General features: G+C 45.9%; 1 protein-coding gene across 3 annotated transcripts; it reads right to left on the bottom strand.

Moving 5' to 3' along the window:
• Positions 1-4,446: 4,446 nt before the first annotated feature.
• Positions 4,447-24,476, bottom strand: KBTBD2 (kelch repeat and BTB domain containing 2). 3 transcript variants are annotated; one of them, XM_040964537.1, is made up of 4 exons: positions 24,443-24,476; positions 13,129-13,630; positions 9,347-9,512; positions 4,447-7,160 (listed from the first exon to the last, which is right to left on the bottom strand). In XM_040964537.1, exons 2-4 carry the CDS (start codon positions 13,296-13,298, stop codon positions 5,625-5,627), a joined length of 1,872 nt encoding a protein of 623 aa, XP_040820471.1. In that variant the 5' UTR covers positions 13,299-13,630; positions 24,443-24,476; the 3' UTR covers positions 4,447-5,624. The 3 variants fall into 3 exon arrangements, with proteins under 3 accessions (XP_040820471.1, XP_040820469.1, XP_040820470.1); XM_040964535.1 differs by lacking the exon at positions 24,443-24,476 and adding an exon at positions 23,953-24,169; XM_040964536.1 differs by lacking the exon at positions 24,443-24,476 and having other exon boundaries at positions 13,129-14,173.
• Positions 24,477-24,740: the final 264 nt, after the last annotated feature.

Raw genomic sequence — 24,740 nt, 5'->3', positions numbered from 1 at the left:
CAGATTCTTGTGGCTCCCCGGCACCTCTGGCAGCTGGTTTCCAGGGCCCGAGACATGCAATCACCTACATCCCGGGGGATGGGAAGGGCAGGGACAAACCGGCCCCAGCAGGTCATCAGTCTGCAAATTGCCCCTCGCTAGCACTCCTCCTTCCAGGAGGCCAAGCTGGGCCCCTGGCTTCGGTCCCCAAGAGCTGGAAAAACCCTGAACAGCCTGAGGGAATCAGCGAAGGTGGCCTGTGTCTGGCCTGGGGAAGCTGCTCCAATCTTGAGGGCAGCAATGAGAAAGCAAGACAGGAGCCTGCCAGGCTGCCCACAGTGGAGAAGCTGGGGGAGAAACTCAGGAGGAGCGAGACTGCCATGGGCCCCTGCTGTCAGATAAGCGGACAGGAGGCACAGAGGCCATCCCAGGGCCAGCTGCATGGCTGGAAAAAGACTGATCCTTACAGCAGCCATGTGCAAGGCATTAAATCAGGGACAGGAATGCAACAACAGCAGGCCTCTGCCCTGGGATGTCAGTAGCAACTTCCACTTCCCTGCTTACTGCAAGAGGCTTTCTGGGTGCTAGGGACCCCCAAAAGGTGAAGGCGGACAAGTCTGGGATTGTTGTGTGTCTGGGCAAGCTGTAGAAAACCTGTGAGGGCCTCTGTGCTGGATATAGAGGACCAGGCCGACTCAGCTTTCAGATTTAAGATGGGAGACTTGGCTCTGCAGCCTATCCCAGGTGCCATTGACACATTCCCCACCTCAATACACAAACACACACACACACACACACACACACACACTTGACCTTCCACCCCTGCCTCTCTTCCCTCCCAGGAGTATGGTGGGCAAAGCAGGAAGGAAGGTCTGGGGATCCTGAGTGGACATTAAGGAGTGTCGATGCCTTGAAGATGGAGCCCGGACAGGAGGCAACAATGAGGGGAGTCTTTAGGGTGGGGTGTGGAAGCAGCAGGACATCAAATTCTCAGTCATGGCATTGTTCGCAATCATGAAACACGGGGAAAAATCATGAGAGGCCAAGTGTTGACACCGAAGTGCTGAACAAGCCAGGCTGCTGCCCGGCTGCCTGGACAGTCATTGACTGCTAGGGGCGATGTGAAGACAAGACGGCCAAGAACTTCATGGTGCCCAAGCAGGTGGCTCCCAGGCCTGCGGGAGCCCAGATGGCCTCACTCTGCAAGTTCTCTCCTTCCCACGTCTCTAATGGCCCCTGCTCAAACAACTATGAGAGTGCCAGAAAGCTGAAGCATCTGGGCAGTTTCCATCAGCTTTTGAATCATTCCTATTTGGGGTAGGAGACAGAGGGGAGAGTCCAGGCAGGGAAAAAAAGGCAAAGCCATGGGGGCAAAGCCCTGGGGAGCTGTTTCAGCAAGGCCCATTGGACTCTGAATTCAAGGGCTCTGCAAAGTGTTCACTGAAGAATGAACTGAAAGCATAAGTCTGTTTGCTATCAAAAAAATTAGATTCTAGGCATAGTTTTGTTTTTAAAGATGTATTTGAAAGGCAGAGTTAGAGATCTCCCATCCTCCGGTCACTCTGGAAATGGCCGCAATGGCCCCAGCTGGGCCAGTTGGGAGCCAAGAGCTTCCTCCAGGTCTCCATGTGGTTGCAAAGGCCCAAGGACTTGGGCCATCTTCTGCTTTCCCAGTCAGACACATCAGCAGGCAGCTGGATCAGAAATGCAGCATCCAAGACTTAAATCGGCACCCACATGGGATGCTGATACATTAGTATTTTACTAGCTATGCACAGTGCCAGCCTCACATAGTTTTTTCACTATATATTTTTTTCAAGAACTTTTTGAAAACTACCAATTCTAAAGGTGAATTTTGAAATTGTTTCACCCTACAAGAAACATATTTTCCAGGAATTAAAATGTATTTATATTTGAAAAGCAGAGACCAAAAGAGATGACCCACCTGCTAGCTCATTTCCCAAGATACGCACAACAGCTGGGGTTGGGCCTGATCAAAGCTAGGAGCTCAGGATTTGATCCAGGTCTCCCTCCTGGGTGGCAGGGACCAAACCCACTTGAGCCACCCCCCGCCACCTGCTGCCTCCTGGCGTGTGCATTATCAGGAACCTGGTCCGGGCTGCAGCCAGGCTTTACCCTCAGATAACCTGGGACAGGACACAGGCAGCACAGGGATCTGTCAAACACCCACCTGCCACGAAAAGCCTGTTCTGAATTCTCTCTCTGCCACCCCTCCTGCCCCGTGTTTCTCTATCCCAGTCAATACAGTTGTGGGCTAACTCCTTGGTTTGGAAATGCATGGGGAGAAGAAATGCCTGGGGCGTGGCGGGCAGTACATGAATGTTGTCACAGAAACCTCGTGTTCCTTTCCACGCCACAATCTGCAGATGGCTTTCTCAGAGGCCCCTGTGGCTTACACACTGGGCTGTGGAAGTGGCCCAGGGAGCCTAGGAGGTGACAGCAAACCCTGCTTTCTGACGGGCCACGCCTGGGAACCCCAGCAGAGGAAATATGCCGCCTCACAAAGAAGGCCAAGAGTGAGAACGGCTCTCCGTAACCCAGGGAGTTCTGATCCAGGACAGAGAGCTCCCAGCTGGAACTCAGGCAGGGACAGCATCCTGATTTGACCTAAAACTGTCCAAAACAAGACCCTCTGTCTTTATTCAATACTTCTATCCGCAACTATATTCCTACTTGGTGTAACATATTTCACTTTGAGAGATGCAGCTGTAAGAAAAGCCCCACCCTCCAAAGCAAAGATCGTTTTGTGACCAACAGGAATACCAGTACTGTATCAGATGACAAGGTCATGGTTGAATGGGGTCAGTGCCAGCCTCCCATTTGAGCACCAGTTCACATCCCAGCTACTTCGCTTCCCTTCCAGCTCCCTGCTTATGGCCTGGAACAGCAGTGGAGAATGGCCCAAAGCTTTGGTACCCCGTACCCATGTGGAAGACCAGGAAGAGGTTCCTGACTCCTGGCTTTGGATCAGCTCAGCCCTGGCCCCTGAGGCCATTTGGTGAGTGAACCAGTACATCTTTCTCTGAGTCTCCGCTCTGTGTATCTGCTTTTCTAATAAAATTAAACAAAATAAAAACGAAAAATCATGGTTGAAGGTATTAGGATGTAAGAAAGGAATCCTTTCTAGCACACAGTAAGAGGTGATTATCATAAACATCTAACTTACAGCCAAAAAAAAAAAAAAAAGTAAAACAAAAAGCTTGCCTAGAAGTTAAAGCTTATGGGGGAAAAAGGATAAGGCTGTCATTTTAAGCCAAACAGAAGAGGACCTTAAATGCTCTAAGAAATCTGTGACTTCATTTAATAGGCAGCTCAGAGCTGCAGGCCTTAAACACGAGAGCAGTCTGGCCTTGTGGTAGTTGAAGTCCCTGTCCAGGATTGTGGTGCCTGAACTCACCGCCTGGCTCTGGCTCCTGACTTCAGCTTCCTGCTAATGCAGAGTTTACGACGTGGTGGTGCTGGCTCAAGTCACAGTACCCATGGCGCAGGCCACTGGCCTCAGCAAAGCTGTGATGGGCCTTGAAAAGAAAGCCTGGCAGAAGTGGACTCTTGTAAATGTACCAAGAGAAGCATAGAAGATCCTCCATCCACTGGTTCACTCCCCAAGTGAACACAATGGCCAGACCTGAGCCAAATCTAAGCCAAGAGCCAGGAGCCTCTTCCACATCTCCCATGCAGGTGCAGGGTCCCAAGGCTTCTGGCTGTCCTCAACTGCTTTCCCAGGCCATAAGCAGGGAGCTGGAAGGGATAAGGAGCCGCTGGGACATGAACCGGCACCCATATGGGATCCTGCACATGCAAGGCAAGGCCTTATGAAACTTTTAAAAGTACAACAAAGAGGTTTCTTCTGGTCTGTTACCAGTTCATTACACAAATACTTAAGAAAAAAAATCTATTGTCTGGTCTGCATATGGTATATTCTGAGACCCTGTGCAGAAGACTAAAGATGCAACCCTTTATGTTTAACTCGTTTTTTACACATATGCTTATGAAAAATAGCTTTTAAATGAGGCACACACAGTAAGAGACCAACAATGCTACAGAAGACAAGTGGATGGCTCCCTCCACCTACTGGCAGTCCATCTCATAACCACCATGGCTAGAAATGACTTTTGAGCTGGCAGCAGGCCCTCACCTGAACATGCTGGGCAAAGTGAAAATGAAGGCCAATGAGAGGCCATGCTATTCAACGTAGTGCACAACTGAAAGCTTATGAATTATTTCTGGACTTTGCCAAATTACTGTATTTCAGCCCACTGTGTGGGTTACAAATCAAAGAAAGTGAAATCACAGGTAAGGGGGAATGCTACCATTTATAGAGAGAAAAGTGTATCTAGAAAGACACCTCAAGCAAAAAGCTGATGAAACGACCTACAACTAGCAAGGCTGACCCAGGAAGATCAAAACTGAAACAGATAATTTCCATCACAAAAGAAAAACAAATACTGAATATATACAATTTATTTAATAAATTAATGTCATTCAAAATACAGTGCCAGAACATGATGCAGTTGAACATGCTAGTAATGTTTGTCATGAAGCACCTGTGCTCATGTTAAATTGGCGGCGCCCCACTACTGCTAGTGGTTCCTGGGATTAATGCCAGAGCAGTGTGAGTTACCTGCTCTTCTGCACAGCTGGTGCAGAAAATTCCTGAACAGTTCACCTTCCTAATCCTAACCCCACAACACACACACACACACAACAGGTTAAAAAAAAAGACACACCCTGACAGCTAACAGATACCTATACACAATCACTCTACAGTAATGCTTGATATTAAATTAAGATGTAATGACCTGGTTAACCCACTCTAAATCTTTAAGATGGAGAGCTATGTCAGCAGCAGGTAATTATACACATGAGCCAATGTTAATGTAATACAAGAGTGGAGACATTTACTGATTAAAGCTCCACACAGACCCGCACAATGAGGGGCTAGCAATTCTTATTGCAAACCCAGCGATGTAAGTCCATACTGGTGTATGACCAGCTGACTGGACAACCTGTATTCTAGACAGACAGTATAAGTTAGTGGAAAGAGAATACATGCACCTAAGAGTATAGTAAGACTGATCCTGCAGTCATAGCTTTCCCTGTGTAATACCATTAAGCTATGGAAGATCTTCCTCAACCATAGAATAGGATTTAGACAACTCTCAACCAACATGGACATTAGTGTTAAGTGCAGCTGAATTAGGTACACTGGAAAAACTGTAATCCAAGACTTCAGAAAAGCAGCACGGGAATGAAATACATTACTAAAATAACCTCAGCACAATCTGTGATATACCACACTAAGAACAAAAAACTATATAAGTGAACTTCTCGAACTGTACATACACAGGGCTAACAATGTTAGATAATCCAAATTCTTATGTTCTCGTGATACACATAAAAGTTTCTCAATTACTGAATAACCTATTTCATATTATGGAAGCATATCTTTCTGTAAGACTCACTGATATATATATTATACTGATGCAAATATTAAGTAGGGCATAAAAATAAAATTTATCAAAGATAGATTTTTATGTACTCCTATTTAGTTCTTTCATAGCCTCTCATTTAGCAAACAATTGACAAAATACATAAACCAAGCGTGCACTCCCTGAACTCCCCAACTATACAGGTGGTAGTGCAACCATCTCTCCATCCAGTTCAAATTCTTCTGTCCCATCTGGCGAGAAGAGATAAGTTGGTGGTTTCCACGGAGATTCTTCAAGGCAGGATGGGTAAAGCTTCCCCACAGTGCATCGAAAATCTCTGCCCAGGTCCCACAGTACCCGTTCGGATATATGCTGCCGCAGAGACCACCGATCAAGCTCCAGATCATACTGGTAGGTGACATACTTTGCTCTCTCATTTAAGTGTGTTTCCCGCATAAACACACACAGAGAATTTGAGATCACAACAGCTCTCACACAGGGGTCAGAGTACCTCTTAGCGGGGATGTTGGCTGCCATTTTCCACTCATTTTTATTCACATCATATATTTCCACAGTTACTGAAGATCCATCTACAGTGCCAGAAGGGAGTCTGATTCCAGAATTGGTAGCAATATGCAATCCTCCAATATAGAAAATTTTATCACCAAATGCTGCAGCTGAAGCAAAGGACCTGCTTGTCTGTCTCATGGCCATTTCCACCCACGAGTCAGACCTTGGGAAGTAACAGTACATGAGGTTCAGCGTCATCACATAAATGCAGTCATGAACCACAACAGCGGCACTCCACTGCCATGCACAAGGCAAAGGGCTGACCATGGTCCACTCGTCCTTCTCCGTGTCGTACCTTTCTACAGTCCTCCGGTTCAGTTCTCCACCTACGCTATCTCCTCCTATCGCATAGATGTAGCCTTCACAGCAAACCAAAGACGGCTTCACACGGACAAAAAGCATTGGGGTCTTTGGAAACCAGGTATTTTGCTGTGCATCAAACCAATAAAAACAATTCACAGTTCTGAAGGCAGTCTGAAGTTTGCTTGTTTTACTGTGATTCGTTTTTGTGTTTTTCAGAGGGACTTGACCTCCTGCTATGTAAATGTCATTATCAGGAGTTACAACAGTCCCAACCTTATGCAAATCGGCTGGTGGACTACACAGTTTGTAAACTTTTTCTGCCTGGGGGCTGTAACAGACAGAAGAGTAAAGACTACAAGGATTTTCTGAAGATGCTTCAATGAAAATCATCATCTCCTCTTTAGTCATCCCAAGTCTTGGTTTGAAAAACTTCGGCATGGATTTATAAAGACCTTGAACCACCACAGACTTGTCATTGGGTGGCAGACCTTGAAACCAAGCTCTCTGTGTGACTTCTGAAAGTGCATCAATTCTGATTTGGCTGAGAACTGAAGACAAGTACTGGGACCGTGACTCTGTGTTGTACTCGAGCCACAGCATAGCAGCTTCTCGAACAGTCTCTTCTTTTTCGACATTTAAATTGTCACTACTGAGGATGTCTATCAGCAGGTCATGTGACAGCTGCATGAAAGCTTCCTGGTGATACACAGCCGTGAACTTGTGCTCCACCATTCTTTTAGCACTTTGCTTCAATTCCTCACAACTGAAGAGATCAGCGAAACTTAACAATCGCACACAATTCTCTGCATTTATTTTTTTAATTAAATATTCTCGACAACGTTGCAACACATCTTCTACCTAAAATGAGAAGGAGGGGAAAGAAGGCTGATAAGAGCGGGACAGGTTATTTCTGACCGATTTGAGAGATAATAGAGCACATGTGTATGCTGGCAGGATCTGTGTCAGCTGACGTCAAGAGGGGAGAATTAAGTTCAGGTCTCCTTTTCAAGAGAATTATTTTTAAACATTTCTCCATTTCAGAGACAGCAAGTAAGTGAGCAGCCAAGAGCGGCAGCATGCTCTATCCAGCTCCCCAAATTCTCACAAGACAGGTCTCCCAATCACGTGAGACATGGTGGATGGTTGTCAGGGTCTTATATCAGCAGGAAAGTGAAATTGGGAGCTGATTCTGGTGGCAAACGCAGACATTCTGACATGGACAGAGGCATCTTCACGGGTATGTCACATGCCTACCACAGCACAGTTAACAGGATCCTTATCACTGTACTTGTCCTTTTCATGTACATAGACAACAGTTTTTTCACAGTGTTCAGGAAAAATGGGACTGTTGAGTCAGCTACTTTTTGAGTCCCAGCCTCTCCACTTGCTCTAGCTTCTGGCTAACAAGTCTGGAAAAGCAGCAGATGACGACCCGCACTCGTGAGAACAGGATGGAGTTCTGGCTCCTATCTTCATTCAGCCTGGCTCAAATGTTGCAGCCATCAGGGGAGTGAACCAGTGGATGGAGACATCTGTCACTCTGCCTTTCAAATCTTCTTAAAAAGTAATTCTTTGGATGCAAACTTTTGAAAATATACATAAAGGGGTTCTTCAAAAAGTCCACAGAAAATGTGTACTATGAATAAAACTATGCATGGATTTCCATTTTTTTTTTGCATCAAAATTAACCTCCCTTTTTTCCACAGCTATTTGAAATACCCTCATATTTGGACCAGGACACAAGGCATTCTGCAATAATAAGGCTATATATAGTTTTATATTTCTTTTTCTCAACCAGTGGCACACCTAAATGTCCCATTTAAAAACAGCACCGCTGTTAAAAAAAAAACAACAACTAAGCAATAAGGGTTATGTATGGAAATTTCATATATTTTACACTGTTTTAGCTTTTAAGAATACAGAGTTCTTAAATATGTTTAAGAACCTAAGAAAATGAAATAAACCATGGTACAGGAAATCATTATTTTCAGGTACCTGTACTCTGGTTTTCTCAACTTGGCCAAAGTAACTTTTACATAAAGCTAATAAATCATGCACAATGAATAAGGGTATTATTTGCCATTCTTAATAGAGAAGATAGCACTGAAATCTGTGTGATTATAGGTCACCTGTATTTTAATGACTCAGCCACTCCATGCTCCCGAGATTTGTTATTTCTTAAGAAGGAAGAGGTGGTGGCAGCTAAGCACAACGCTTGCTGTGCTGGCTCCAGTTTGGGCTGCCTTGTACTACTGTGCCTGGGGGATAGTGGAGGGGACTCCTACACCCCACATATGAAACCTAGAAGAAGCTCCCGGATTCAGACCGCCCCAGCCCCAGCCTTACAGCCATTTTGAGAAGAGAACCAACAGATTGAAGACCTCTCACTTTCCACCTTTCCAACAAAATTTTTTAATGACTTATTTATTTTTATTGCAAAGTCACATTTACAGAGAGACAGGTCTTCCTTCCATTGGTTCACTCTCCAAGTAGTCGCAATGGCCAGAGCTGAGTCAAACTGGAGTTAGGAGCCAAGTCTCCTACATGCATGCAGGGCCCCAAGGCTTTGGGACACCCGCTACTGCATTCCCAGGCCACAAACAGGGAACTGGATGGGAAGTAGAGCAGCTGGGATCGAACTGGGGCCCATATGGGCTGAAGGAGGAGGATTAGCCATTATACCCGCCCCCTCCAATAAAAGGCAAATCTCAGCTGAATTAGAACTGCTCATCTAGCACACTTATTCAGCATCAAAGTGACTGAATAGAAGCACTTTACTGTGAGGAATCAAGTTCTTGAACTTGTAACTTGGATCGGCCAACTGGTACTGATTTATCAGGAAAATGGTTTTACCTTTCTAACCCTCAGTTTTATATAAAATGAGGAAGCAGTAGTTGCTGAGCTCAAATGATTACTTCAAAGATTAATTAAAATCTGTATAAAATTTATGTAGCATCCAGCACAAGAATTCACACAAAGAAATTGCACATATGACATCACTGTTTCTTTACAAGGTAAGCAGAGGAGGAAAAAAGTCTACTTACCTGTAGGAAGCAAGCTGTTTCATAAAGCTGCTCGACCGTGCTGTCATTTATTGCCAAGTTACCCGTGTAAGCGTATGTTATGATTATCTGTAAGGTGGCAGCATCCACATTTCTCAGGTGTACATGCGTCTGTTTACTCTCACTCAGTCCACTCATGAACATGGCCCTACGGCAGAGCAGGAAAACAAAGCTGCAGGATTTAGTGTTTTAAAAAAATGTGAAAAGAAAACCTAGGTAAGTTGAGATATCTAGGCCAATAACTTAAAGCCAAGAGTTTTGGGACAGCAGAAAAGCATATAATCCAGTGTGAAAGCTACAAGACAATTCCACTGACATCCAGTAATAAAATAACACTAATAAATGGTGCAACATAAAATACTCCAAAAACATGCTTTGAAAGTCTGTATGTATCTATTCATATGAAATGTCCAAAAAAAAAAGCATATCCACAGGAATAGTTGCCTACAGTTATAGTTAACAATGAGTGAGTGGACACTAGGTAACGGAGATCCTCTACCTTAGCTCATGGAAATGGCTGTAAACCCACATACGTACTAAAGCTCACCGAACTGCGCCCTCATCCCTCAGGATCTGGGGGGATTAGTTCAAGGAGGTTCCTCTCAAGATACCAAAACCCAGGGAGCACCGAGTTCTTCATAACCTCTCATATACTTTAAACACTCTATCTTACTCATAACACCTAATACAATGAAATGCTATACTAGGAGTTAGGCTGCATTGTTGAGGGAATAACAAAACCAGCTACACATGCTTGGTGTAAACAGATTTTTTTTCCCCAAATTTTTTTTTTGTAAGGTGGAGTTTCACATTTAACTTTTATTTTTCATATAAGACAGGTACACAAGCACACATACACACACATTGCTTATCCATCACTGGAGAGGAGAACTCACCGGCTCTCTCACATGGTTGAACGTGCTAGGCTGTGCACTAGCAGGAAGCCTGTTTAGAATCAGTGCTAATGTGAAAGCTGTGTCTGGGTGTGGTCCAGGTTGTGGCTGGGTGGTAACATCCAACAGCAAGAACCAGAACGGGTGTGGGCCGGTTGAGCAAGACCACTGTTCTTACCAGGACAGGACGTGGACAAAGTCAACCTGGGCCAACACCCCTCTGGTGTGCGTGAGAACTGCCCCTGGGAGGAGTCTCCTGGGAGGAGACTCGATAGAGGAGTTTGGGAAACTCCTTCATTGGGACACAATTCCTGCAGATGAATTCAAAAAGCAAGGCAAGGAGCAGCCCAGATCATGCCAGGTTATAGTACCTGCCAGCATACATGCGGGTCAGTCAGGAAAGACCAGTCTGGACCACTTTATAACACCCACTGGAAGATCTGAGAACCAGGAGAGGGAGCAGGAGGAGCCAGATTGGGTCGCAACACCAGCCAGTTCACATTAGGGCTGTGACAGCAATCAGGCTGGGCTGAAATAGGCTGCAGCACCCACCAGCAGGAGCTGGAACAGGTGCCAGGCTAGACCAGGCCATGCTATGCAATAAGACTGTGGATGCTGAGATGAGGCGAGTCATGCCAGTCTGGGCCCAGGTTGTTGAGTCCTAGGGACAGAGGATCTGACAAGGCCTGGGTAGCTTGCCTAAGGTCCTAGGGTCAACCCGCATGTTGGCGGCCAGGTTAGTGAGCCACTAGGAACAGGGGATCCGGTGGAGCTTGGGTCATCTGGCCCAGGTCTTGGGACCTGCCTCCTAGTTGTATGTCAGGTTTGTGAGCCCCGGTGGGTAGGGGATCTAGAGGGGTTCAGGTCACATGGCCCATGCACTGGGGCCTGCCTGTAAGGTGGGTGCAGGTTTATGAGCCCCAGGGGTGGGGGATCCAACGGGGCTTGGGTCGCCTGGCCCAGGTCCTTGGGTTCACCTGTAAGAACACGTCCTACTTAGTGAAAAAGGTGAAGCACTGGACACAGGCCCCACTGTACAAGGAGAATATGGCAGCTCATTTGGTGTCATAACAAAAGAAGGATAGCAGAACTAACTAGACAACAACCCCAGTCAAACAATGGTAGCAAAAAACCTTGATGAATGGAGACTTGAGGCTTATTATTATCAACCAATGGACATTGGGAGGGTGACATCATCCTTGAATCAGTGATACTGATTGACAGTGTTCCAGGACTATTCAAACCACTTGGGCAGAATCATCGGAATATGTACACATTGAGACTCTGGATTGATATGAGGTGGCGGTTCCTCATCCCTGGGTACTGGGACATTTGGAAAGTCGTGTGTGACGTCCCTCTTTGTCTCTCCCCTTACCCCAGAAACAACAAGAAATAGCAAAATTGGAAACAATGAGTTTACCCAGTTTTCCCTAAACCTCAATCTTTCCCACATGATCACACATGTAATCATTATAAAAAGTACAATTTAAAAAAATTAAAAAGAATCAGTGCCAAGACTCAAACCCAGGTACTCTAATACAGCCTGCAGGCAGCTTAACCCATACATCAAATACCTGCACATCTCCAACATGATTATAAAAACTGGTTAGTTTGAAAGGCTGGGAGAAAGATCAATCTTTCATTCACTGCTTCACTCCCCAAATGCCTGCCAGGGGCCAGGTCTAGGGTAAGCAAGGTGCCGAGAGTCCCATCCAGGTGTCCTACGCGGGTGCAGGAACTTGAGCACTGGGTCATCATTTGTTGCCTCCCAGATGCAGTGCTAAAAAGCTGGGTCTTGAATGAGGTACACTGATAAACAATTCCGGCACCCCAAGATGCAGCTTAGTCTATTGCACGGTAACACTTACTGCTCTTTTCATCATTTCGGGTCCTCCCCTCTCTAAATTTATGCGCCTGAAAGGAAGTTACAGGCAAAGACAGAGAAAATTCGTCCATCCTCTTCTTTACTTCCCTGAAGCCAGGAGCCTGGAATTCCATTCAGATCTCCCCGTGGGTTGCCGAAGGGCTAAAGCCCTTTCCCACCATATAAACAGAGAGCTGGATCACAAGTGGAGCAGTACCATAACACTGGCACCACACTATACATTTTAAATTGGTGGATTTTACCATGTCCATATGTAAATTAGCATTTCCATAAAAAACTAACATTTCTATTAAAGGTTAAGAATTTCATTTACTCAATTTTCTAAAAACATGTAGAGCACTTCATTAAGTCTATCATGCACAAAAAGCTACCCTTAAAGGGTACCTGGCATTGTAGAGAATACAGAGCATGTAAGCCAAGGGCAGAAAAGCGCCATATGAAACAGTGATCAGCGGTGCGTATCTGGGCCCAGCATGGTAGCCCAGCGGGGAAAGTCCTCACTTTGTACACGCCAGGATCCCATATGGATGCTGGTTCTAATCACAGGCTCCCTGCTTGTGACCTGGGAAAGCAGTTGAGGATGGCCCAAAGCCTTGGAACCCTGCACCTGTGTGGGAGACCTGGAGGAAGTTCCCGGCTCCTGGCTTCAGACTGGCGCAGCACCGGCAGTGGCGCTCACTTGGGGAGTGAACCAGACGGAAGATCTTCCTCTCTGTCTCTCCTCCTCTCAGTGTATCTGCCTTTCCAATAAAAATAAATAAATCTTAAAAGAAAAAATCTTTGTAAGGACTCCTTTCATATCTCTTCTGTACTTAAATGATTTGGCAAACATTACACCATCTAATTAGTAGTTGAAAACATTAAGAGATTTTTTTCCTAAAAAACATTGAGATTTAAAAAATTTTAAATAGCACTTAAGAGAAATCCTATAAAACAAGCTAACATTTTGGATTTGTAAAATACAACTTAACCAAGAAAGTACTTACCTGAAGTAAGAGCTACATGTTGCAAGAACCATCTTATGACAGGGGAATTCAGTGCCCTCAACAACTAACACTATGTCAGTGAACAACTGCTGTTCATAAAACAGCTTCAACTGCTCCAGCAAGGACACAGCATACTCGGTATTGATCTGCCTCTCGTCTTGAGTGGACATGACTGTATTCCATTAATATCTCCCGAAGCAGATTAGAAAGGTCAGCCTTACTGACAGAAGCTCAAGTGAATACTTCAGAAGTAAAGGAGTACGCCTGTTTGCTGTTATCTGTAACATTCAGAGCCAAGAACGACAGTCACTAACGAGTATCTTGTCCTAGGCTTGGAATCACTGCTAGGTCATCCTCTGTGATTCAGTTCCTCAGAGTTTGTCAACACCATCTGCAGACATCCTGCTCAAAAACACCACTGTGCAGCTCGGGAGTCAAAGCCAGAAGTCCACGAGGCAGGTTCTGGGGCAACATCCTAACGGTGCTGGATCCTCTGCATGAACTAAAAAGGGGAAAAAACCCTTCAATTAAGATCTGTTTCTAGAAAATAATGGCATCCATACACAATAAATAAGATTAATGTGAAATTCAACTTTAGTACATTACCATAAAATGCAACATTAGAGAAATAAAGATTTTAAAGTCTACAGACTTGAGGAAATTGACATTTCAGCTTAAACTTTTGCCTTCAAAACAAAATATCCATTACAACAAATAAGGAACAAGCAAGCAAGCACACATTCTTTAAGGTCTTTAAAAATAAGTAAGTGAAGTTACCAAAGCCAGAACTTACTTAGTGCCAACATCTGACCATAATTTAAAGGGAAAAGAAACAAAAATCTCCTGTACACATTTCTCATTCTCTTGATATACTTTAAATAGTCACAAAAACTTCATATTTAATTAAAATTACATAAACTATACAGTGAACTGGTTATTTTCAAATTAGTTACTTTTCTCAAAAATTTGCAAGATAGGGCCTGGTGCTATAACCTAGCGATCCTTGCCTTGCATGCACCAGGATCCCATATGGGTGCCAGTTCTAATCCTGGCTGCCTCATTTCCCATCCAGCTCCCTTCTTGTGGCCTGGGAAAGCAGCAGAGGACAGCTCAAGCCCTTGGGCTCTGACACCCAAGTGGGAGAACCTGGGAGACGCTCCAAGTTTCTGGCCTTCAGATCAGCTCAATTCCTTCCCTTTGTTAACTGCCTTTCCAGTTAAAACTATGGGGCCCAGCACAATGGCCAAGTCCTTGCCCAATGGATGGAAGATTTTTCTCTGTCTCTCCTTCTCTCTCTATAAAAACAATGCTAAAAAAAAAAAAAATTGAAAAGAAAAATTGAAGTGATGTAAAAATTGAAAAAAAAAAATTAAAATAATCTGTAGTACAGTCTTGTACATGCTAGAAATCCTTACAAATAAAAGCACATGATAGGGCCTGGTGAGATAGCCTAGTGACAAAATCCGCCCGGGGTTCACATATGGGCAGTGGTTCATGTCACGGCTGCTCTACTTCCCATCTAACTCCCTGATTACGGCCTGGGAAAGCACCAGAGGATGGCCCAAAGCCTTGGGTCCCTGCACCTGTGTGGAAAACCCAAAATAAGCTCCTGGCTTCTGCGGTGACTTGGGGAGTGAACCAGAGGATGTGGTAAGATCTCTCTTCTCTCTGTAAATCTTTAAAACAGTTACTTGGAACTCAGCACTTATTACCTATGGTAAAGGAACCACAAACCAAGCAAAGAAACACTAACTTAACAGAAGCACTAACACATTAACTACTGAAACTATCATCAGATGTTTTCTTAGATGACATTCAGTTCCTTCCCACAATGAGAAAGTCAAGCGACTTTGACCTGAAGCTCAGACATAAGACCATCACTAGAACCACTTGCGTTTTCCTCACAAAACACTGGCTAGGTCAAAGATCAAAGGTCAAAGTATTTTCCTACTACACCATCAGGCCAACTGCTAACTTGATACAGACTGTCAAGTTAACTACGGTGCACAGGGAAACTGAGACTTTGGGTCATTTAAGGTAACAACTCTGCTCCTCCACAACTGAAAGCAATATTGTAAATCTAAGCTGTACTACCGCAATCTCTGAGGCTAATAATCCCTAAAATCACTGGCTATTTCACATATTAAAAATGCAGCAAGGCCCAGTGCCAGTGATGATGAGAGAAAATAACTGTTCCTATACAGGAAGATACATGGATATGTTACAAGGAGCAGCCAGTGACAGCCAGCACTGACAGTGAGCACATGGAATGTGGCTGTGTCCCCCACCCTCTGTCCTGAAGGTGGGGCCTGACAACAAGCCACTCCCCTCCACCACCTAGGTAACTGCTCCTGCCCACCTGTGACTCTCACCTTCCATCTGAGAGGGGGCACTATTGTATTGTTGTGTACCACTCCCCTCACTAAGCAGGGTAGAGCCTCTTGATGGGGTGCCTGGTTGGGTGCTTCCGTGGCTGTGGCTCTGGCCCTACCCAGGACAGGTAATCCTCTAAGCGTGGCCTCTGTGTGTCCACATTTATCTTCCTGTTTACTGCTAGGTGGGACAATGATGTTATTTCCGGTTTGTGTGCTATTGGGAGTTCTAGGAGAGGTGAGGCCTAGCAGTGATAGAATGTGGGCAGAGAAGCCAGGGAAAGGTGAAGGCCTGCAACTTTGTAAATGCGTCCAGGTTATTTGTTGCATGTCTGTTGCGGAAGCTGGGACATAGGTTTTCAGCTTAACAGATGGACTTAAGGGTAATGGCCATTTGTTCCACTTGGGGTTGATTTGCTATTTCTAGTGTGCTCTGTTATCACCAAGCCTGGTTAATAAAGGCTCCTTATTAAACCTTAAATATGTCTGGCGTGATCTCGCTCGCACCTGGTAACAATACATTCCCACAATCCCTTATGCAACACTTCTAGGACAAAGTATGTCCTGAAGCTTATAATTTTCCAGACTGTATAGAGGTTATATGACACAGCAACATATGTCACAAAATCCTGAAGCTGTTGGGGCAGCACCCCACAAATAAACATTATCTTTCCTAAGAGAATAAAATTGTACCACTAAAAATGTAGTAATGAATAAATACTAACCCCAACTACAGGCCCTCAACCTGGCTCCAACCGTGCTAAAAACATGTAAAAGCAAGTGGTGGCCTAGGCCAAGCTGGATTTAGATTATGTGTTATACTCCAGAATTTCTTACAGTAAAACAGTAAAACTGTTACAGGCTTATGTTTCTTTAAGATTCAGTTCCTTGAAAGGCAGACAGTGAAAGAGCATACAGCCTGCCATGAACAGATACACCTACTTCCCAAATAGCCGGGCTTGGGCCATTGGGAGCCAGGAGCCAGAAGCTCCATCTTGGTTTCCCAATGGGTGCATAGGCCCAAGTGCTTGCACCATCTTCTGTTACTTTCCCAGGCACATTAGCAGGGAGCTAGACTGGAAGTGGAGTAGCTAGGATCCAAACAGGATGCCAGCATCACCAGCGACCTGACCCAGCCTTGGCAACTGCAGCCGAGAGAGTGACTCAACAGATGGAAGATATCTATATCTTTGCCTCTCCTCGTAACTGTTTTCTTCTTTTTTACTCCCCAAGTGGCCACAACAGCTGCAGCTGAGCCCATCCGAAGCCAGGAGCCAGGAGCCAGGAGCTTCTTCTGGTTCTCCCAGACAGGTGCAGGGTCCCAAGGCTTTGGATCGTTGTCCTCAATTGCTTTCCCATCCAGGAAGCTGGATGGGAAACAAAGCAACCAGGATAGGAACCACCCAGCGATTAAAAGTGAGGATTTAGCCACTAGACTATCACGCCAGGCCAGTAACTGTTTTGCAAATAAACATTACCTTAAAACAGGCCACAAAGTCATTCAGGTATGCTAAATAAATGAATTTAATGACTTAAAACAGATTATACTCAGTGCAATTAAAAATAAAACTAGAGACTGGCATGGTGGGGTAGCACCCTAACCCTTTGCGTGTAATGCCAGCATTCCATATGGGTGCTTGTTTGAGTCCTGGCTGCTCTACTTCCCACACCCACCTCCCCGAAATGGCCTGGGAAGGTAGTAGAGGAGAGCCCAAGTCCTCAGACCCCTGAACCCACATGGGAGAACCAAAAGAAATCCTGGTTCTTGGCTTCGGACCAGCTCAGCTCTAGCCATTACAGACATTTGGCATTTGGGAATGAACCAGTGGATGGAAGGAAGATCTCTCTCTGTAATTCTCCCTTTCCAATAATACAAATCGACCTTTAATTTATAAATTAAACATTTCACCTCTTAGGGTACACACATTTCACAATGTGTGCAATGTGAAAAGTGCCAAGTTCAGGATGACCAGTAACCTTCAAATGCCAATAAACAACATTTCTGTAAAGTGATTCCTTCTTTCCTAAAATTGATACTTGAAACAGACATCCTAAATACTCCAAAAACATTTCAGTCTCTACTGAAGTTTATTACCAAGATTTCTGATGCATTTTAAATATTCTTTTCAATAACTGCACTGTTTTATGCATCATCTTTCTCCCCCCCCCCCCTTAAATTGGAAAGATTTACAGAGAAAGTAGAAACAGAAAAGAGATTTCCATCTGCTGGTTCACTCCACAATGGCTCCAACAGCCAGAACTGAGTTGATCCAAACCCAGGAGCTTCTTCTGGTCAACCGTTAGCTGTCCTTGGTGCATGGAGCCTATAACAACACACGTGGACTAACTGGACTAACGTGCTGGTGAGATAGCCAGAATTTATTAGTGGCATCAGGCTTTATAGACTGAGGCTTACATAGGATAAGGGAGAAGGCGTTGAGGAGCTTACATAAACCCATAAACCTTTCTACAGAACCCATGAATTGTTTCCACACCCTTGCTTGAAACTATTTTTGTTTTGTATATCCAATCAAGCGTCCTTATTCAAATGATATCCAATCAGTTGTTCCAACACAAATGTTATCCTGTCAACTGTCATCCTACGGCCCACTGTCCTTCTACAGATCACAAGGTCCCTCTGCAGTCTCCCACATGGGTGACGATCCCAAGGCTTTGAGCCATTTTTTATTGCTTTATTGCTTTCCCAGGCCACAAGCAGGAAGCTGGATGGAAGTGAAGCAGCTGCAACTAGTGTCCATATGGGATACTAGCACTTGTAGGTGGAAGATTAGCCAGTTGAGCCACTGTGCAGGCCCCTTATGTTATCTCACTGTCTACCTAAATTATCTTCAGGAAGTCACATACCCTACTGTTTGTAGATGCTAACTTTCTGGTTCTCAAGTATTAGGGCATAGTTACTTAAATGCAGCAATTCAACAAGCGTTTGTTTTACGTGTCATCGTACTTCAAGTAGCATAAGCTATTCCAAGACATTATTTGCATTTACTCTCCAAACAGCCCAAATCATTATCCTTTAAAAACACGATGCTTAAACAATTTGCTGAACAAATTCAAAAGCCATTAGACCCAGTAAGTTGAATGCATAAGCAAGGTATATTTTTTAATATTTTAATATCAAATCTGATATCAGATACTTTGAAATCTGCCTTGAGCTCTTATTTCAACTTTTTCTTTAGATTTACTCCCCAAATGTCCACTGCACTGGCCCAGACCAAAGCATGATGCAGCACCTCGTTCTGGGTCTCCCAATGGTGTGGCAGGGCACAAGTACTTAAGCGCTCTCTTGCTGCCTGCCAGGGTCCACGTCAGAAGGAAGCTGTAACTGGGAGTAGTGCCAGAACTAAAGCCCAAGCACTCTGATGCGATATACAAGAACCCCAACTGGCATCTTAACCACCATGCCAAATACCTTTACCTTATTTTCAAATTTTGGCAAGACCTGAGTGAGAAATCTTACTCTACCACAATAAAAAACCAGTGGTGCTAGTATTGTAGCACAGTGTGCAAAGCTACCGTCTAACATGCTAGCATTCCACATGGGCAATGGTTCAAGTCCTGGCTGCTCCACTTCCAATCCAGCCCCTTGCCTGGGAAAAGCAGTCAAAGATGACTCAAGCATCTGAGCTGCTGCCACCAGCATGGGAGACCCGGAAGAAGCTACAGGCTCTTGGCTCCTGCATGGCCCAGGTCAGTTATAGTCATCTGGGGAATGAACCAGTAGGTGTCTCTACCTCTCCGTTAACTCTTTCAAATAAAGAAATTTTAAAATTAATAAACAAAATGAACAAAGGCAGTTGGCATTCAGCTCCATGGCTAACAGGATACAGAAAAACCTGATTTTGCTAACATATCCAATCATCTATTTTTTTAAAGTAACCTTTCAAAAAGCATATTACTCTCCCTTCTCACCACAAACACAATATTTGAGGCTCTGAGAGTCCTAAGTCTCTATCCAAGGAGCTCAGCTGCTACAGCCTGAAAGCAGCCAGAGAGTAAAGTAATAGATACTAGTATTTAAATAAAACTTTATTATTTATGAAACAGGCTGCATGTCCTAATCTGCTTGCTTGTTTGCTTGCGTGCACATATTAAGTGGGGAGGGATCACATAAAAAATTATATTAAGGGCCTGGTGTGATAGCCTAGCGGCTAAAGTCCTCACCTTGCACCAGCTGGGATCCCCTATGGATGCTAGTTAATGTTCTGGAGGCCCTACTTCCCATCCAGCTCCCTGCTTGTGGCCTGGAAAAGCGGTAGAGGATGGCCCAAAGCCTTAGTTCCCTGCACCTGTGTGGAAGACCGGGAAGAGGCTCTGGAATCCTGGCATCAGATTGGTTCAGCTCCAGCCGTTGCAGCCACTTGGGGAGTGAACCAGCAGACATAAGATCTCTCTGTATCTCCCCTTCTCCCTGTATATTGGTCCTCCCAGTGGGGGTTAGGAGGGGGGAAACAGTAAAAAAAAAAAAAAAAAAAAAGGAATCCAAGACATTCTAGATCTCAAACACTACAACTGCAAAAGCAACAGTAACAACAAAAAGCAAAAAGACTACTTGGGTTGAAGGCTCAGTTCTGCAGCTGCTGGTGGCTGTCTTGTGACTTCTTGCTGTTAAACTTGTTTGAGAAGCAGAGACAGAGCGACAGCCCACCTGCTGGCTCACTCCTTGAGAGCCTGCATCAGCGAGGGCACTCTGCCAGGACCCAATTACCTACCCGGGCCATCACCACCACCCCAGTGTCTGCATCAGCAGGAAGACAAAGTCAGGAGAACTGGGGACCAAAATCAGGGACTGGGCATCTTAACCACCAGGCTAACCATCCACTCTCTGTACTTCAGTTTCCATATCTATAAAATAGAGATAAAAATAAAACCCTTCTCAAAAGAACTATTTGAGGATTTAAACGAGCTATTACTTAGAACAGGGTCCATCACATGGCACTACCACGTAATTACTCCCAACTGCTGTTACTAATCCACTGACAAGGCCTTTGCAGAACTCTGCTCCCGAACCTCCACAGGTACAGAGACCCCAACTACCAAGTTTCCACACTCCAAAAACTGTTCCCTTCAACCAGGTTAAATGGTCATATCACAGACACTCATTCTGTTTCCAGAGAATCCTAAAGCAAACCAGTTCCCCGGAAGTCTAACCTTTAGAATGCTGATATCATTGCAGCAAAACAAGAGCGCTGGGACAACACCAGACCTTAAAAAAGCCTTTCTTACTTAAATGAGATAGGCTTCTCCTTTGGGAGGACAAAGCATGGGTGCCAGGAACAGTTTGCTTTCAAGTTATCAAAACAACCCTGACAGTTGAGAACGTTTAGAAACTACTGTTTGCTCTTTAGATTGTCAACTGCTACACAAACAAAACTTTCTGGAACTGTGACAAGCACCAATTAAATAACAAACACCTTGCCTTTTGAAGAATTTATCAAGTTTGATAAATTTCAGCATAACCTCCCTTCTCTAATCCACATTCAGAGCTTAGGCCTCTCCAACAGTACTGAAAAGCTAACACTGCTCCACCAGGTTAATTATACTCAGCATGCTAATTCAGTTTACAAATAGAAGCTTTCTATAGCACATTATAATTAATAAGTTATCTGACTTCTGAAAGATTAAACAAGAACATAAAGGAGATGCCACCTGTGATATAATAATTACAGGAGTATAGTATGTCCTTCTATTTTGGATATCACTTTTCTTTTTTTATTCTCAGCTCTGCAATGGCCTATTAAAAAGCTGGGGAAAGATAAGCTGATGCAACACTGATCTGAATGTCTAGCTGGTGTTTTTTTTTTCCCAATGATTCCATCAATCACAATATTAGAAAATTATTTCCTCAATATCCAAACATTTACATGTGAAATCATGCAAGGCATAACCACTTCCCAATTATGATTTACTTAATTTTCCACTTCTTTAAAATAATGAAGGTAATGTTTAAATTTTTCAACTTAAAAAAAGAGATGTATGTATTTTTGAAAAGCAGATTTAGGAAGAGACACAGAATCTTCCATCTGTGGGTTAGCTCCCCAAACAGCCACCAAAAGTTGGAACTAAGCCAGGAGTCAAGAGCTTCTACTGGGTCTCCCGTGTGGGTGTAGGGACCCAAAGACTTAGACCATCCTCTACTGCTTTCTCAGTGAATAAACAGGGCACTGTGTCAGAAACAGAGCAGCTGGGACTAGAACCAGCGGCATGGGAAGCCAGTGTTGAGGCTTAATTAGTCCATTGAGCAACCCTGCAGGTCCCCCAACACGAACGTAAACAGGGGTAACTTCTTAGCCTCTGGCCACAAAAAGAGAAGCATCTCATTAAATGACTGTATTTTCTAAAACTCTGCAAGAATAATCCATTCTTCCCACAAAGAATGTAGGTTCAGAGGCACATTAAACAACCACCTGTAGACTCAGTTCAAGCCCCAGCTGCTTCACTTCCCATCCAGCTCCCGTATATGTGCCTGGGAAAGCAGTGGAAGTGACCCCTAATTCCTAATGGGATACTCAGAAGAGGCTCCAGGCTTCTGGCTTTAGATGAACTTAGCTCCAGCACCAAAGGGTGGCTGAACCAGTGACGGAAGATCTCTGTTTCCCCCTCTCTGTAAATTTTATCAAATAAAAGTATATCTTAAAAACAAAAACAAAAAGCTGAGAATCTAAGTTCACCACATTTCTGGCAAGAAAATGAGGAATAATCATACACCCAAATTATTATAAGCCAACCTGTCACTCCCACTGCTCATTTGGTTTCTTCAAATCTAGAAAACTGTAGACAGAAGTAACAGTGAAGGACATTGCAATTTTCATTCATAAATTACACAACAGCATGACCAATCTTTCTGCTTCTGTTCACTTGTCCTACGACTGTGAGCAAGGGGAAAACACTTGTAAATGTGCAAGACTTTGATAAAAACCAAGCTTTTTGCTTTTCTGAAATGCATCCAAGCCTCCAATAATTTATCATGCACCTTAAACACTTAGTGTTCAATGAAGTTTTCAATATTATGAAAAGGTTCATTTCCACTATGAAAGAAAATCCATGGGGGAGTGTGTACTTAAATACTGGAACTATTTCCTCGCATTTCTCTTCAGGCCCTTAAGGGTACTAAAATGCTAACGGATTTTAATGGAGGCAAACAAGGGTTTCCCCACTCCCTACAAAACTGCTACAAACAAAACAGCACAGGGCAGAATGTGTAGCCAGCAAGCGCATCCGACATGCCCATCCTGAAGAGTAACTGACAGGTGATAACCTGGGCAGGGGGCCGGGCATCTGCACTAGACCAACAAAACAACAAAGCAATGGAGGAAACCTCACACTTTTTTCAGCCAAAGTAAAAAACTCCACATCAACAAAACCAGAAAACTGGCCTGACTCTTCAGTGTAGTTTAGGGGGAAAAAAAAAAATCTTTTACCCAGCTGTAACCAAGCCAAATCATTCAGAACCGCAAGAGCTGAAAGCCGCACTACTGAACTTCAGGCTCTAACTCAATTCAGGGGGAAGGGGTACACGAAGGGGACGGGACCTGCTCTGGAGGTGGCCCCCGAAGGCACACGCGACTGCAGTTACAGCACACTGCTGACAGGGTCCTGCACGGCCCAGCGCCGAGCGAGCCAGACCCACAGAGTCAGGGACAAACAACACGTGACCAGTCCAGCCCTACACTTCAGAGAGCACACTTCACACAAACATACCGGGTTAGTAGACTCAATCTTACATTTTGAATTCTTTTCCTGTGCTCACTTGGGGCCAACCGAGGAAGCAGACCACACTAGAGCTCTAGAACCCATGGAGTGGACATTCCGCATCCCCCTTAAGCACCCCCCCCAACACACTTTGAAGAGGCTTTGAAGATGTGACTGCCGGGCAAGACAAATGTTACTTACAAAACAAACATCCATGGGAAATTAGGTTAGCCCCCCCCCCCATCCAGTCCCTCCTCCACGGGTGGTCGAGTCCAAGCAGGCCAACCGTTTCAGTCTTAAACACGGCTGCCGCTTTCCGTCTCAAAGGGCAGCTTCTGCTTGCTTTCTGAGCTCAGCAGAGGAGACCGGGACCGGAACTCCGGTGAGCCCACCCCGTCACCCCGCCAAAGACCTCGCCCGGTTGACTCCAGACGGGACAAACACGGTTTTTTTTTTTTTTAAGAAACCGGGTGCCCTGCCCGAGCGCGGCCCACGCCACCACCAAGCGCCTCCGGGGGCCCCGAGGTCCGGGCCGCCGCCCGAGCGGACCCGCGCCCCTCCCCCGCCCACGGCGGAAGCGCCTCGGGTTTTGAAAGATGCCGCGGCCGCCACCGCCGCCGCCCCCCGTGCCACAAAGGGCTGAGCCGACCCCCTTTCCCGCCGCAGCCCTCCTCCTCTTCCTCCGAGTGGCCGCAGCCCTCACCACCGCCCCCCCAACACACACACACACACGCCGGCTCACCCGCGTCTCTCCGTCCTGAGGAGGGGGCTCCACCCGGCCCGGCCGGCGGTCTGCCCCCGCAAAAACAACAAGGCAGGGCCCGTGGGGGAGCGGCGGGGGCGTGGCGCTCCCGCCCCGCCGCCAGCACCGGGGTCTCGTCCCTCCTCGCTCGCTTCGTCCGTGGCGGGCGCCGCCACACACACACACCACACACTCGTGAAGGCCCGACCACCGCCAGACTCCTCCCCCGTGAGGGAGCCGCGCCGCCTCGTCAGCTCCGGGGGCCGCCGCCGCCAGAGACGCCCGGCTCGCCGCGCCCCGCTCCCGCCCCCGCCGCGCACTCCCGGCCCGGAAACGCGCGGGCCGCCGACCGTTGGCCGCCCGCGGGCGCGCCCGTCCACCCACCCCTCGGCTGCGGCGCGCGCCTGCCGAAGCTAGCCGCCCCGTTTCGCAGTTTCCCGGGTTCCCGAGACCATCCCCCGCCCGCCCGACCGTCCGTCCGGTGGCTTACCCCGCCCTCTTCCTTCGCCCGATCCCATCACCCCCTCCCCACCGGAAAGCCCCAAACAATTGAGGCCGCGCAGGCGCGGGAAGGGAAACGGAAAAGAGCAAAGGCAGGGCGGGGGCGGCGCGTAATTGAAAGGGGGTTCCCGAGAAGGTCAGGGAGAGCCCGCGAAGGGCGCGTGCGCGGGGCGCCCCCCGGAGGAAGCCCGGGCTGGGAACGTGGACAGCCGGACACCTCGCTGTGTGCCTTGGGATCTGAGTGGGGCTCGCCCCGCACCCCTAGGATCCAACGATCCCTCAGGGTC

This window comes from Ochotona curzoniae, unplaced genomic scaffold (genome assembly GCF_017591425.1).
Source record: "Ochotona curzoniae isolate NIBS_2020 unplaced genomic scaffold, NIBS_Ocur_1.0 scaffold_3835, whole genome shotgun sequence".
Classification (NCBI taxonomy): Eukaryota; Metazoa; Chordata; class Mammalia; order Lagomorpha; family Ochotonidae; genus Ochotona; species Ochotona curzoniae.
This window is presented reverse-complemented; position numbering and strand designations above follow the sequence as displayed.

Coding starts and splice junctions, on each gene's coding strand:
- KBTBD2 (XM_040964537.1), bottom strand. CDS start 13,298: ATGTCCACTCAAGACGAGAGGCAGATCAATACCGAGTATGCTGTGTCC. Junction 9,513..13,128: donor ACATGTAGCTCTTACTTCAG/GTAAGTACTTTC, acceptor GCTCTGCCGTAG/GGCCATGTTCATGAGTGGAC. Junction 7,161..9,346: donor AAACAGCTTGCTTCCTACAG/GTAAGTAGACTT, acceptor TTCTCATTTTAG/GTAGAAGATGTGTTGCAACG.